The sequence below is a fragment of the Phallusia mammillata genome, chromosome 2 (assembly GCF_965637545.1).
Source record: "Phallusia mammillata chromosome 2, kaPhaMamm4.hap1.1, whole genome shotgun sequence".
In the NCBI taxonomy this organism is placed as follows: Eukaryota; Metazoa; Chordata; class Ascidiacea; order Phlebobranchia; family Ascidiidae; genus Phallusia; species Phallusia mammillata.
In genome coordinates this window covers 9,883,153-9,899,467 of record NC_137253.1, presented here as the reverse complement: position 1 = coordinate 9,899,467, position 16,315 = coordinate 9,883,153, and the positions used below count along the sequence as shown (strand labels likewise).

Sequence of the window (16,315 nt, the reverse complement as noted above, 5' to 3'; positions counted from 1 at the left end):
AAGAGCAGTTTTAAGATTAAAATTTTTGCCAAAGGGATTTTACATTACGGTCGCCAGTACATTATTTTAATGAACGTATGTTTGCGGCGGCGCAAACTCGTTTCTGCGACCGCATGTGGCTGTACGGTTTAAGAAAAGTTCAAATTACTGTCGTTTCTATTAACAGCATGTGAATTAACTATTATTTATAAACTAAATTTCTGCAAATATCTGCTTAAATAATAGCTTTCACTTTGAAAAGTAAGAAAAATTCATTATAATTAGATAAAAATCTGACAAAATACTACAATTGTTGTTGAGTGTTCAACATTTTTTTTTTTTTGAAGAAACATTTTTTAAACGTTGCGAAATTAATGATAAACGCTACAGCAACGTGTTGCAATTGCCAACTAAATATTATTTCAAACATATCGTTTTTTTCGAACATTGTAAGTTTGTTGGGCTTTAAGTTGGATTTCAGTTCAGGTGGTTGCACGCATAAGTGACGTCATATTTTGTGTCCGCCAAATTGCATTTGTGCAAAACTCAGCGCTTATGAGTTTAGGGAACGTAAACGCACAAAAAAATGACAGTTGGCAGTGCCAACTTGGCACCTCGATATTGATATCTTGTTAGCAATTATACGCTCTCGTTTTTTTGTCCTAAAATGTCCGATTTTCAGACAAATACTGTCCGAATCCAGCCGACAGTACCTGGCAACCCTAAACACTACGGACTTTGCCCTTGTCGTCTGCACAGTGGGAGGTTACTACAGGTCAATGGTATTCGTTTTGCGAAACAAAGTGAAGTGAAAAACAATTTGTTATTTATACTTTTGTAGTAAATGGCTTTTTAAATCACGACTGACCTTGGACGGTAATATCGTGGTCAAAGCAAGAAAATACGGGCAAAAAGTTTTGGTTAATGTTTTCTAATAACAACCTTACAAATAATAACAGGAACATTTGTTTACAATAAGCAATTAAGTCTCAAAAACACCTGTGTGGGGAACCATTCGTTTTTGCTTGCAAAAACAATGATATGTATAAATCAAATAATGTGTGTAGAAAATTAATAAAATGATATAAAACGTCTTAAATTAAAGTGTATTAGAAAGCCAATGTTCTAGATGTAAAAATGTACAAAAAATATGTATGAAGTGCTGTTTTATGTTAATGTTGTATATCCTTTTGTTGTTGTGTAACTATTTATGCTCAATCTCTGTATGACTTTTTAGGTTTTTTTTAAAGTTAAATTAATGTTTTGCTTTGTATCATGATGATGAAATACACTTTTGAGCTGTATAAATGGTTTCTTAAAAGAATGGAAAAACAGATGAAAGTTTAAAGATTATTTGTATTTGGTTGTTGTATTTGTTCATTTGGATTGTAGATTATATAAAAATATATCTGTCTTTGTTTTCTTTCACATCAACATTTATTTGTGACTTAAAAAATATTTGCAAACTACAACCAAATCAAAACCCTCTATCTATGACCAAACTGAATGCAGCGAGGTTCTTTAATGTTACACATGCATTTCTCCATCTTGCAGTTGTTTGGCCAGATGATAAAACAATGCACTCTAACACGTATTAACTAAAAACTGACTGTTTGTTATAACCAATGTACATTCCAAAAACCGAAAAGAGCATTATTGTAGAGAAACATGCTAGCTTGTCCATGTAGTCAAATATATTGTGAGATTTAAGCTGTAACATCATTACGAAGCTAAACACAAATCTTTTCCATCATATCAGCCTAATTTCAAACACTTTGCAGCCCACATAACAATAATCATTATTTGATAGCATACACTTCATTGTGATTGAATAAATTCGTTTTTTATTTTCTGTGTTGTGGCTCTTTGAAGACTGAGTTTTGTGACATGTGGCTTAAGCATGAAGCAGGTCTGGCCACCCCTGGCTTAAAGCCTCTCGTTTTCTTGTTGCTTTCCTCAGTTGTAGATTTTGCGTTTACTTGACATTTTGTGTTAACTTCTATTTTACATTACAGGACTTATAGTGTCGATCTCTGTTGTTTAAAGCTAACAAACTTTAGTTACTGCACTGAAGCACGCCCGTGTTTAGTTATAAATATCAGTGATATAAAATCACTATGGCAAATGCTGGAAGCAGTCGCATGCATGATTGTCAGACACATGGAGTCTCACCTAAAGAAAAAGATGATCAACCAAAGAAAGTTCTGGTAACATTTTGTGACAATTTACTTTCATAAAAATCTTGATAAACAAACTTGTAAAGCAATGTTAAAATGAGTATTTGTGTTTTTGTCACTGCCATTACAATCATTAGGGGTCTCCTACCTTAAAGGCCCACTTTAATTCAGTGAATTTTTAAACGAAGTCTGATTTGAATAAAATTTGGACAATTTATAATATATTCCATTTTGAGTCATTAATTGGCGTCCCTGAAGAAGTTGTTTAATTGTTTTTTTCCAAAGTTTGTTTACTTTTTGCCATGAAATGTTTATTGGATCTGAAAAAAATCACAGATGATAGATATAGTTATGTGGATGTGCCATTCATTTGTTGTCATAACCACAGTATATACCCGGCTAGCTTCCTAAAATGGGTGGATTTTAAAAAAACATTTTCAAAATTGACTGAAATTTTGGATAACTTGCAGAGTATGCCATTTATAGTGTTACAACGGCAACCAGAAATATGTTACTTGTGCTTGTACAATGCTTGGTGGACGTTTTAAGCCATGGCAGTTAAGGGGTTGTCAACAGCTATATGATGTCAGCAGCCTTTACGGTTGTTGCTCAAAACACCTCTAGTGGTTATAATTTTAACATTGGTCAATTGGGACAAAATATTACAGTACTGCTGACTGGGTCCTTGTGGTTTCATATTTTACCAGTTTAGGTGTTGAACCCCATAAGTGACCCCACTAGCACCCTTAACTTGATTTTGTAATCATTGCTTTGATGCAATAGCTTGTGGAATTTGCCATATAAGATTTATTGTTGTGCTCTACCCTGTCGCCCCAATATTTACCCCACAAGTCCCCTATAATTGGTGAGTTTTTAAACAGTATCATAATTAAGTGAAATTTGGATAGCTTGTAGAGCAGAGGTGGTCAAATGTGGCTTGTGGGATGCATCTGCCCCGCAAGCAACTTTTAAGCGGCCCGCGACTCATACTTCATTTTGATCGGCCGGACGGAAAGTATGTGTTAAATCCCATTATTATACCAAAGAGTTGTTATATTAAACATTGATAGTTATTAGTTTATTCCTAGGGTTGGGTATTGTTATGTACAAAAACAAAATTATTGTATGATTGACTTTGCCTACACTGCTATGTTATTGTATGACCTACATTGTGGTTCGCCTCTTTGGCCCAAATCAGGGGTGGAAAAACCTGCGGCCCACTTGTCTTTTTAATGTGGCCGCGTCGCAATTTTGTTACAAGTACAGCATAAAACGTAGTATAAAAAAAACAGTAATAAAATGTTTATGTACAAATATTTGCTTGAAAAGACTTCGACATTTCTACATTTGACGTCAAACTTATTAAAATTGCAACACATTCAACCACTTGCTGTATTTGTGACATAACAGTCACTCGATTGTCTCTCCTTAACAAATCATTTGCCATGTGGTGTTAGTTTCAAATTGAGCTAGGGTGTTCCAGAAAGAATGCACAGATTTTAGTTGAATTAAGTGATAAGCCTGTATGCCTTGTTTATTGCAAACAAGTAACAGCAAAGAAAAAATTAAATCTGGAGCGATGAAATAAAAAATCACTTGTGTGCTCAGGCTATTATTACAAGGAATTTGAAAATAAAAAATATTTGGCATGCCCTACAATGTTGTGCAATTCATGCGGCCCACAGTACTAAGTAGGTTCCCCACCCCTGCTTTTAATGGTAGATTTTTCTGAATAATGTTTCAATTGAATGTAATTTGGATAGCTTGAACTTGCTCTTTATAGAAGTTGATTGTTGTGTTTCACCTTATAGCTACAATATTACCCCAGTAGCCCCTGAAAATGGGTGAAATTTTTGAAAATATTTGAAATAAATTAAATTTAAATGGCTTGTAGAATTTGCTTGTAGGTGTCAAATGTTGTGTTTTACTCTATTTTGCCGTTCTTTACCGCTTCTTTTTTTATTAAAGAAAGGCATTAAATAGGACAAACTTTAAACAATGACAGAATTGAATGAGATTTGTATAGTTTTTCATTTAATAGTTTGATTAAAGCCCAGTACTGATCACTGTGTTTTACCTTTTGGCAACAAACTTTCCCATGGTTATCTCTTGAAATGCATTACTTCCTCAGTGAGTTTCTGACCGCCGTGACAACTAAGGTTATAAAACTTAACATGAGTCACATTTTAGATTAAGTATAGGGAATGTATTAATGTTTCAAAATAGGTTATAATGTATGTGCATTGAAAAAATGTGTTAAGTCACCCTTTTAGTTTTGTTAATAATCTGCATGTTTACTCAGTTATGCAATAAACACATTTTTTTCTGTTTTTACAAGAATCTTCAAGAGAAAGAAATGTTGGAGAAAGAAAAAGCAGGTAACTTTGTGTGTTTGGTAATTTTCTTTAATAACAAGATTTACATATATTATATCATATTGTATGCCTTTGATTTTGATTGCACTCTACCAATGGATTTTATTAGTGTTCTATTGAAAACTAAGCTAAAATATCAGATTATCAGTGTATATTTTAAAAACAAATTTAATAATGTTTGTAATGCAGAAACTGTCCAGGTCAACTTTGATGGAACCACATTTTCAAATTCTTCCATATACATAGCTGGAGAGAATTGTAGTAAGTTTTTATGTCTGACTAATGGATTTTCTGTAGGCTCGTTAAAGAAAACTAATTGAAAAACAGCTTACACAAGCTGTCAGCAATGTAGAAATTTTATAAACAGGTAAAATGTAAAATGGTTGGGAATTTGTTAGGTTTAAATGTTGTTGGAATTTATTCAGGACTCTCTAGCATAAGAAAATAGAATAATATCCGATAGACTTATCTGTTTTTAAGAAACTGTAACAAAAAAAATGGGCAAATATGTGCCTTTGGTAAAATGAGCACCTGTGGTGCAGGCGTGCAGCTATCAATAGTAAAGAGGTTGTTCAGCCTTTTCTAAAAAATAAAATAAACTTTAGTAAATTCCACACCATTTCTGCTCATGGTCATATTGTTAAATGTTTTTAAAATGGCTCTAAAATGAAAATGGCTCTAACTTTGGTCTGGGTGCCATAGTATTTAATTTTTACCCCTACACTTAGCCAAATAGCTCTCTAAATGTTCCTGATTTGTTTTATTAGTGAATTTGAGTCATTGGCAGAGTTGTAAGTTGGGCCAAACTTTTTGTGGCTAGTGTTTTGGTAATACGTTTGACCACATATAGCATGTGTTTATATCTACAACATTTGATCGTAATTGTATGTCCTTATTCCTGGAGGAAGGTAAATACCACACTTTACCTCTGAAATGGGAGAGAATGTTAAAAGTGTCACGATTTTGTTCATTTTCTAAATTATTGTTATTTTTTTGTTTAGATGTGGGAGGAAAGACTGAAATGAAATCTCCAGATGGTAAGTTTTTTGCAAAAACAGTTTTAAATTGTAAAGCTTTAGCCTACACATGACAGCTCTAGCAGTAACTTCGCTAATTTTTGCACTATAGTCAAATTGGGCAAAATTGGATAATTATCAGCCCGGTTTGAATTACCTTTACAGCCTATGATATGTGTGTACTGGACAGTCGACCACCACTGTAAAAGTCCCAAAGGAGTAATTCACTGGTTTACCATTGTGGCAACAGATCCTCCGTTATATGCATAACCAGACTTAATACCAGGCAGTCAGTCTTATTGGTGATTCAAAATCAATAATTTTTTCACTACTCCATCATTAAGTTAACATGTGCACTTTTAGTTTTTTTGCTTGGGGTTTCATATCATATTAGGCTTTCATATTCATTTTGTTTTGAAGGGTTTTATATTTTTATGGTAGGTTATAAACTTGTTATGCGATAATTTTTGTATAAGTCTGACGAAGCGTGGTGGATGTACATAAAAATGAACTGCATGTCTCTGGAAACCTCATTAGGTGCTCAATAAACGGTCATGTCAGCTTGGCCGCTGCATGAGGTTTTTGTTAGTTGACTTAGGTTTTTGCAAAGACACAGTTAAGAACGATTTGCTGTAAATCATATATATTGGTGTATGCAAGGTATTTTTTCCATTTTTTATCACTCATTGTATGACACTGCAGGGATGCAAAACGAATATAAGGGATTTCATTTATTTTTATGATTTCTACCAATTTGAAAGGTTTCTGTGGCGTGCGAGTATAACAAAGGCAACCTAACATGTGGTAATAATGTTCGACATCTAATTGCATTGCTTGGTGGTGCACATGACAAAGGGGTTGTTATCTGCCTTATGACGTCAAAAGCATCAACAGTTGTTGCGCAAAAGCCCCTCCAGTGGTCAAAAATAAAACATTGGTGGATGGAGACAAAATTTTACAGGACTGTTGATTGGGTTGTTGTGGTTTAATAATTTCAGGAGTAGTACCCAATCAGTTACCCCACTAGCCCCCTAAAATGGGTGATTTTTTAACATTTAAATGGGATGAAATTTGGACAGCTTGTAGAGGGTTTTATCTATATTTGTCAATTGTTGTTTTCCAACCTGTGGCACCAACATTTACTCCACTAGCCCCCTAAAATGGGTGAATGTTTTAAACAATATCTGGATTGATTGAAACAAACACTGTTAAAGTTACCCAAAATTTTCTAAGGAGTAAAGTTAAAATAGGTTCAAAATTGTTAAAGTGTCCATACAATTTGAAATGATTAAATACGCGCTACGAGAAAACATGAAGCCGTTTAACTCTAACTTTTATCTAAGTATACCTCAACAACAAAGAGTGCAGCATCATCCCAAGCCTGTAGTATCTGTCAGGTTCAAATATACAATTTCCCAACCCATAAACGTTTACCTAACTTACAATTCATCCAAGTCTGTAGGATCTGACAGGTTCAAATATACAATTTCCCAACCCATAAACGTTTACCTAACTTACAATTACCTAACCCAGTGGTTCTTAACCTTTTTGGTGTGGTTTCCCACTAAGTGGATCACCAAGTTCAAATTTCCCCCTCTCTTTTTTTATAATGGTGTTTTGTGCTAAACATTAACAAAAAAATTATTCTTTAATCGAAATAATTTTGTGAAGCGATTTGGTCGGGAACTTAAAGGTATACTGCTATTTTATTTAGTTTGATTAGTGATTTCGTCAGAATGTAATATCGTGTAGAATTTTGAAACATTTTAGGTGCTTGCATTAGTCATTTATTGCATCACAATCAACAGATCAAATGCATGTATTCGCGAACAATAACAAAGTCATTGATACTTTTAGTAATGTCTGTGACGTAACAAACCGTTTTCTGGATTTTTATGCGCCTTGCAGAACTAGATGTAGTTAATCTTACATGTTCTTACGGAAAATATTGTATTAAATTAACTTTCGATGGTTAATTTCAACCCACAGGCCCGAGTTTGGTGACTTCCGATTCACATAATTTCTCTCTAAAACCATTAAATTTCCCACTACGGGGAAATTTCCCACCGGTTAAGAACCACTGACCTAACCTATCTTATTTTAATGTGTTTGCAGAAAATACGTTAAAAGAAGCAGCAGACACAATTACAAAACTCCAAATGAAAGAACTTGAACCCGATGTGGCTATTCATGGTTTAGCTATTGATCAGACAGCGCTTCCAAGCGTTTGTCAGAACTTGGATGAAAGCGACGTCTTCAAAGGATATATGCCTTCCCAAAACGAGCCTTTTTATCCATCCACAAAAGCGAACAACAGTAAAAAGTTTGACAGCAGCAAACGTATTCAATTTAATAGCTTACTATCTACAATGATAAACATCGGTTTTCTGGCTCTAATTGGTCCACCAGGCTGTGGAAAGACCACACTGGCCAAGAGATTAGCAAAATTTAAGAATTTCTTCGTAATCTTTCTGAGATTTATGGATTTAAGTTATAATTCTGCACTTACTCTTAAACAGCTTCTCATTGATTTTCCCTTTAATGATGTGGACCAGACAATTAAAGATAATGCGTTTGCATGGATGTTAAAAAACCAGGAAAAATGTGTAATTATTATGGACGGGTATGACCAAGCAACGTGGTTTCTAAGCAACGAAAAGCCAGCCAATGTGTCGCATGAGACTTTTTTACCAATCCAGGAGCTTGTAGCGAATCTTTGCTGTAAAAATTTTTTCAGTAAATCACTGCTAATTTTTACGTCTCGGCCTCATTCCATTCTTTCTTTGCCGATTGTCTTGCGTCCCAAACTCACAGTCGTTGTTGGTGATCTTCCAACAGATGGCATGCAAGAGCTATTTTTTGCATTTGCCGGTCCTAAAGCAGAGCATTTGTGGAAAACGTTGCACACTAATGCACCCCAGTTAATTCAACTTTGCCACAACCCGATGCTGTTACAGTTTGTGGTTTACTCCGGTTTGAATGACGAAGTAAATCAAGTAAACACAATCACCAAAGTGTTTAAAAAAGTCTTACTACAGTTAGAAACCTCCCTTCACAAACGGGGTGTAAAATTTTTTGATCTTGTCCAACCACTTGGCAAAATGGCTTATGACGGTATGGTTCGCCGAACCGTTGTGTTTGCAAACGTCGATATACTAAAAGCAGGCCTGAAAGATGTAAATATACAGGATTTTGTCATCAAGGTAGCTCTTTGCCCAAGGCTGTTTGAGGGTAACACGTCGATCTTCTACTTTATGCACCAGACATTGCAAGAAATGTTCGCCGCAATGTACATCTGCATGATAATGCCTGATTCCGAATTCCACGACGTCATCCACCAATTGATCCATGAAAGTCACTGGTCTATGGTTCGACGATTCATGTGTGGACTCTTGCTCGGAGACGCCCCCAAAGAAGGTTAGCATACATAATCCGAAATTTCTGTTTGCCTGCAAATGAAAAACAAAAATTATTTCTTGAAGAATGTGTAATTTACCAAAAAAGCTGACGTCATTAGAATGTAAACACGATAAAACAGCGAAATAAGCTACTGTTTATTGTACGAATGTATACGAAACACCTTACAACTGGAAATATAAACGATCAGATTTTACGCCGTGTAAGACTGCCAGACGATTGTAAATTAATACGGATTGGTGTTCTGCAGAAATGTTGCTATGTAGCATTGCTGTAGCACTTTTATACGAGTGCATCTTTGTTACCACGTTATGCATCAGACGAGTATATCACAATAAAAACGCAGACACCAGTTCCAGAAGAAATCTAATTTATTCTTTTTGACAAATTTTGATCAATCCCGACTGTTCTTTACCAGAAAAGCGAAATCATTGCAATGAATTTTGTAATATTGCCTAGTGCATGCAGACCACTGGACCACATGCATTACTTTTTTATGCAGACCACTGGACCACGTGCATTGCAGATGACGAAATAAACCCAACAACTCATGACTCCGGCGATCGAGGACTTCTGTCAATGTTTAGGCGAGTTCTGCAGCGGTTTTATACAGGTTGGTACACAGGAAGAAATATTACAAACGAGCCTTTTGCCTGCCCTTTACAAGACGCATTGTTTAAAGTGAGCTACGTAATACTGGTTTGTAGGTATACACAAAAAGCTAGGTGGCGTGCAAATCAAAGGACGGGTAGAAACTTTGCAAAGATTGCAGTGCAAAGAAGATTACCAAAGAAACAGGGTCTATAATGGATGCTAACGTTACATATAATAACATAGGGATGGGCGATTTAGAACAGCGAATATAAAAACCCATTTTCTAGCGGATAATGAGATTCGGTTGATAACGCGTTGGCATACTCGTTTACTTGGTTTCCTTTTGTACAAATTTCTTCAAACTCACGCGAATATGAAATGAAATTCCCGAACTTACTGCGCTACAATAAACTCGTTTTGTAAGTAATCAACTCATTCATGTTCCTAATTGTTTTAATTTAGGCCTACTACAAAACTTCAAAAAAATTCATTATAAGATTCGATATTTTACAATAGTAGGCTACACTTTTTTGAATTGCTAATCCCTACGAATACATTTTCTAATAATTTGTTTTACTAATAGTTGCTAATGCATGAATATTGCTTTTTAGACAAACCTACTAAATTTCGCAACCGTCTCATAAAATTCATAAATACCAACAACTCCAGACATCAATTGTTAGGTAAGTGTGTGTTATATGTTAACTACGTAGCGGATAGAGTCGCATAAATGCGTTTAAACAAAAGCGTTTTTATGACAGAATTATAAATCAAACCCGGCTTTTCGTGTCGGGTTCGGGCTCTAGTTTGAACAAAACGGGCGTAGTTTTAGACCTAACTTGGGTTGTAATTCCATTTTAGTAAATCTATGTTCAGGATGTACCAAATTTTTGTCGACATTGCGGGTTTTAGTCGGATTTTGGGCTTGTACTATTGGGTTTGGGTTCAAAATTCAACTGCAGTCCAAACTGTGGAAGTTGACAAGGAAGGGTACACGCGAAATTTACACAAGCACACGTTTGGGTGGAAGCATTAAGGAGATGCTTTGTTTATTTACCCACGATTACTTAAGCTACATAAACACTTTTTCCTGACTATATGAGGAACTACAACTAACAATAATAAGATTCCCAGAAAAAAACGCATTGCAAAAAATGATGTTATAAGTGTGCAAAGGCCAAATATGTATGTAAAGAAATTGACTGCAGGCTGCACGCAAAACCGACTGGCAAAACGCATTAATCTGTTCCTAACTGAAAAGAATTGAAATCGCACGGTTGCAGTACTGCCGCACTTTATTCAAATGTCACACATTTTTGTTGTCCGCAAATCTACTGTTGAAAGGCAGCATTTGGCCTGGGTGCTGGGGTTGCACTACTCTGATTTACAAGACAAAAGTCACATACTTAAAACTGGTTTGGTGTGGTAGTTTAGTTCGCCGGTTAAACGAATTAAAACCAGAGGAGAAACGTACTTTATATTTAAATTTAGTATTAGTTAGGACTGGGGTGGGCAAACTTTTCAGTGCAAGGGCCGCATTCAAAAGTTTTACAGTTCAGGGGGCCGCATAGTAACCCAAAATATTAACATCGTATGTTTCCAGCAAAATACAAATACGTTTGTTGCCGCTCCATTGATCGTGCAAACATTGTTTAAAACGCATCAATTGTATTTTAAAAAAACGAAGAGGCATTATTTGCAACATAGGCTGCACACTATACGTGTTTTTGTTGATAAGTTTCTTTTGTATCCATCTTTAGTTGTTGTGTGGGTAACGATTTTATAGTCGTGTTTAATGTCCGTTTGCAAACTACTGCAACGGCCTAAATTGATCCAAGGTGACCAAAGTTTTAGTTTCATCAGTGCAATGTAGGCTGCATTTGAAACCGTAATTTGTTTTTACTTTTATTCCACGCCGTAACAATTACCCAAAAAACTAAATCGTTGTTAAAATTGCTCATTCTGCAAATCGTCTATTCAGCACGCAGATGCGTACTAAAGACCGAAACCAAACGTCCGAACTGAACCAGGAAATTGTGTCAAGTGACTATATTTGCAAAATAACGTGACAGAAACAAAAGGCCGCAGCACGTAAAAAGTATCTGCGTTTAGTCCCAAAGTATAGTACAGGGACATATACTTCATCTGGTATAGGTGTCGCGTATCGGCAAGTCGCACTCAGTAATCTTTTAAAACTCTACGCCTATGCTAATGATACTGTTTAGCGGTGCTCGGTATGCTTCTCTTTTAAATTTACTAACGTTTGGCGGGCCGCATGGAATCCTTTGCCGGGCCGTGGTTTGCCCACCCCTGAGTTAGAACAAGTTTTATATTTGGACTGGTATTAACTATTAAGGTCATGGTTAGATTATAGTACCTAAAACATTATACCCTTTTTATTTGATTTCTTTGCAATATTGTCGATTTTTAATTTATTTGCCTCTTATACAAACTTGTTTAAAACGAATTGTCGTTTTTTACATGTACTGTCATGCCTTTCAAATTATTACTGTGATATTTTAGGAGTTTTCCTGTGATATCACAAAGGACAATTGAACTTTTATGCGTAAGAATCTCTACATTGTCTTTTAGTAAAATATTTTTCTTGCTCAGTAAATTTTACCTGCAATGCCGGTTTAAGAGTTACTGGGTTGGGGCGCACTAAATTTCCTCGTGCATTTTCTGCTGATTTTATTATTTTTACTTAGTGACGTTTTGTAACCTTTAAAAATAATTCGGCCAGGCAAAAGCCTATGATTGATCAACAGGTAAGCAGGGATTTGTTAAAAAAAAATTTACAAGCGTACATAAAAGCACGCATAAACTTTAACAAAAACATGCTGGCCTTTAATGCTTGGCTGGCACTAATTTGTTATATTATACTTAAAATTATTATCGATTTTTGACGTTTTTTTATTAGCAACGTCTGAAGTGTGTCCATATTTTTTTAGATTTGCTGACTGACATCCAGGAATGCTCGGATGACGAGAGAGATTCTCTTGCAAAGTTTCTCCCTTTGAAGTTTGATTTTATCCGCACCTCCATTACATCTAGTACAGCTCACGCCTTGGCTCAAATCCTTCCGAGGTTGTGTGGACCTGTTGAGAAGCTGGATCTTTCCCAATGCAACCTGAACTTGGATTCACTGAAGATGATTTGTGATGGAATCAGCAAACTTAAATACAAGGTTTGTCGCAAGATTTATAACATTTTGTTTTTAAACTTTTATATTACTGGACACTAAATCACAGCGTCAGAACTATGTTTGTCATTTTTGCAACACAATTTAAATACTAATTACAAAACCTGAAAGTCAATTAAATAAACAAAACACAATGACGTCACTCATCACGTGACATTGTACTATTTACGATTTTGCAGTTTAATAAACTTGCAACAAATAATCATGAAATCTTGCACAGATGGAATCTCTTGATCTGAGTTGGAACGAGTTCGGAGATGAGGGAGTCAAAATAATTTCTGTTATTTTAAACAAAGTTGGGGAATTGAGGCTGAGGCAATGCGGGATTTCTGCGACTGGTTTGGAAGTTTTATGCGGAGAAATAAAGAAACTGGAAACGCCGGTAGGATATTTTAGTAATATTACAAAACCTGAAAGTTAATTAAATAAAAAACACAATGACGTCATCCATCACGTGACATTATACTATTTACGAATTTTCAGTTGAATAAATTTGCAAAAAATAATCATGAAATCTTGCACAGATGAATCTTCTTGGTCTGAGCTGGAACGAGTTCGGAGATGAGGGAGTCAAAATAATTTCTGTTATTTTACACAAAGTTGGGAGATTGGACCTGTATGACTGCGGAATTTCTGCGACTGGTTTGGAAGTTTTATGCGGAGAAATAAAAAAACTGGAAACGCCGGTAGGATATTTTAGTAATATTACAAAACCTGAAAGTTAATTAAATAATCAACACAATGACGTCACCCATCACGTGACATTGTGCCATCTAGGATTTTTTAATTTAATAAATTTGCAACAAATAATCACGAAATCTTGGGCAGATGGAATCTCTTGATCTGGGTGGCAACAAGTTCGGAGATGAGGGAGTTAAAATAATTTCTGTTATTTTAAACAAAGTTGGGGGATTGGAGCTGAGTGGATGCGGGATTTCTGAAGATGGGAAACAGATTTTGCGCAAAGAACTGGAAAGACTCGGACTTCCCGTAAGTTCGTTTGACTTTTAGTTTAAATTTCAAAACACTGAGTCGTCTGGTAAAAATAATGATGACGTAAACAGGATTACTTCACAGCTTAGTTACGTCATAATGTTACTAAACTTTGTAATAGCTGTAGGTTACATAATAGATTTTCGCCTAATATTTCCGTTTAATGTTGTTAAAGTGATTTTGTTGTATTTTCAGAAATTAACTATTTATTTTGAATGAGTTGATGATTTCAACGCGATCTGAAGAATTTCTGGAAATCTAAATTTCAGCTTTAAACTTTTTACCAACACGAACTTCGCTTTTCTTATTTTTGTGCTGTTTACCGCAATTCTTATGCTAATAAACAGAATTGGTAAAAATATTTATATGGTCTTTCAGAAAAAAAAACTTTTAAATAAAATAAATTACAGTAAAATTCTGTAAGCATCGTTACCACTGATCTCTATAAACCCTGGATTGTGCTGCTGGTCGTCACGGTTGAAGCAAATTGAAGCGGAATGGCGGCTGAAAAGGAAGCCCCAAAAATGCATTGCGGGCAATGGGGAGAGAGTGTCAAAATGACGATAATTTTTATTTTAGGCATTTGTATAGCGATTTTGCAGATATGATTTGAAGATTAATAGGACGCATGTATTCCAGTGTGTAATAACCTATAAATATGCGTAGATTGACTGTGATGTGTATTAGTGTAGGTGTACTGGATATACGTTATTAAGTTAGTGTTGAAATAAATCATTATTAAGTGGAAATAAATGTTTTATTATGCAATATAAGTGGTTGGCGTGCTTTTTTAAGTATTTTAGACATGAATCCAACAAGATGGCTACTTCCTTTACACAAGATGATGTCATTCTTTGTGTGACATTACCTTGTGCTAATCCAAACTGCTGTTTTTGACTGTTATCAAAGTTCAGGAAAATCTAACGAGCGTGTGGAATAACGTTTTAATTAAAATCACAAAAACTAAAATAATATTTCAATTATTTGACTTTTTTTCTCTCAATTGAGTGCATTTGGTTTGGGTCTTTATTATCTTGCCATGGTGATATTATGAAATTTTGCAATTCCATTTTTCATTTATCATAAATTTGTTTCCAAACATTTCAGACATAATAGGGTTTATATTTCTCCAATAAGCAACCTTTATTGTCTCTGGTAAAATTCCACTGGAATGTTTCAGTCTCTTCCCAAACCCTCAAGCTTTATGACACTGCAAGATTACAATTCAGCCTTTTTCGACAACAAATACACTACAGAGGGTTGGAATCAGATTAAATATTTTTTGTGTTTATACTGTTCTACTTCCACTGTGTATGTTTTGTAATTATTTCTGACACTGCCTGTAACATGATATGCTGCACATTTTAAACTTAAACAACTTTGAGGTTTTTTTTTTTTTTTTTTGTGAATGCACCATCTGTTATAATGGTGATCATCTGACAAAAAAATACAGAATACTTGTATGAACTTGGCTGGTGTATTTGTTGCCTTCAGTCCTGTTTAGCAAGAATTTAAGTGTTGGTGATAACTGGTGTGCAGGTGTGTTTTTGCAGAAAATTTCTTATTAGGTAGAATAAAAACAACATTTCATGATTCTGACTGAAATAGTACATAAATAGGCAACTCATTTGCAAGGATGGCAGTACGGTACGGTACGTATTGCGTTGACCGTACCACGTACCTCGTTACGAAGAGCGTACCGTACCACCGTACCGTACCAAATGTCAAAAATCAAAGCGTACCGTACCTTCAAATAAACCAATCGGGATTAAGTTGGATACATTTTATGTCAATATGACATGCACTTAAAGGAGAGTTGTCTAAACTCTAAACAAGCTGTCCCATTACAACCAGCTTATTCGAAATGAAAGGTTGATCCGTTTTCTACGATGGGCTCGTGCAGTGACTGTGTGTAATTTTCAACAGCATGTTTCTTTAAATCATTGGTGCGGAAGAGACTACAACACTAGCTTTTTCAACTAACTGAAGAATCAATTGCGCGTTTTAATAATACGTCTACGGTACGTGTAACCACAGGCGCCGAGTTATATAAAAATGCAAGGTGGCGGACGTAAATTATGACGTCACTTTTTGTAACGTCACTAATGCGTACAAGCACACGAACCCACTTTAAAGCCCAAGAAACTTTCAATAGAATGTAAGATTCGTTAAATTCTTAAAAAAACATTTCTTTAAAAAATATTCAGTTGAAACAATTTGCTATAACGTTTTATTCGTTTAGCAACGTTTATAGAAAATGTTTCATCAAATTGTTGCTCCTGTATCACCTTAAGTCTAAACTAACCATTCATTACAGTACAATCGCATTGTACATAATAGTGGCCATACATTCACTGTCAACAATTTGTTTGACGTCATAAACAAAGCTCTAACCAAAACACGTTGTAGTTAACATCCGTTTTGTTGCTTTTTTGTCAGCATGCTTGTTTAGTTTCCAAATTTCTTCCGATTTTACGATGTTTCGTACTATACCGCTACAAACAAATCAAAATTTCCGCAGTGGCCGCCACCGTACTTAACCCACCCCACCACCGCCCACTC

General features: G+C 35.2%; 1 protein-coding gene across 3 annotated transcripts; it reads left to right on the top strand.

Moving 5' to 3' along the window:
- The first annotated feature begins 1,837 nt into the window (after positions 1-1,837).
- On the top strand, positions 1,838-14,114 carry LOC145213726 (uncharacterized). 3 transcript variants are annotated; one of them, XM_080082102.1, is made up of 12 exons: positions 1,838-2,186; positions 4,495-4,534; positions 4,721-4,792; positions 5,533-5,568; positions 7,663-8,964; positions 9,467-9,577; positions 10,170-10,241; positions 12,510-12,745; positions 12,981-13,142; positions 13,285-13,446; positions 13,589-13,750; positions 13,949-14,114. In XM_080082102.1, the coding sequence occupies exons 1-12, from the start codon at positions 2,097-2,099 to the stop codon at positions 13,970-13,972; spliced, it is 2,469 nt and encodes an 822-aa protein (XP_079938228.1). In that variant the 5' UTR covers positions 1,838-2,096; the 3' UTR covers positions 13,973-14,114. The 3 variants fall into 3 exon arrangements, with proteins under 3 accessions (XP_079938228.1, XP_079938229.1, XP_079938230.1); XM_080082103.1 differs by lacking the exon at positions 13,285-13,446 and having other exon boundaries at positions 1,839-2,186; XM_080082104.1 differs by lacking the exons at positions 12,981-13,142; positions 13,285-13,446 and having other exon boundaries at positions 1,839-2,186.
- Positions 14,115-16,315: the final 2,201 nt, after the last annotated feature.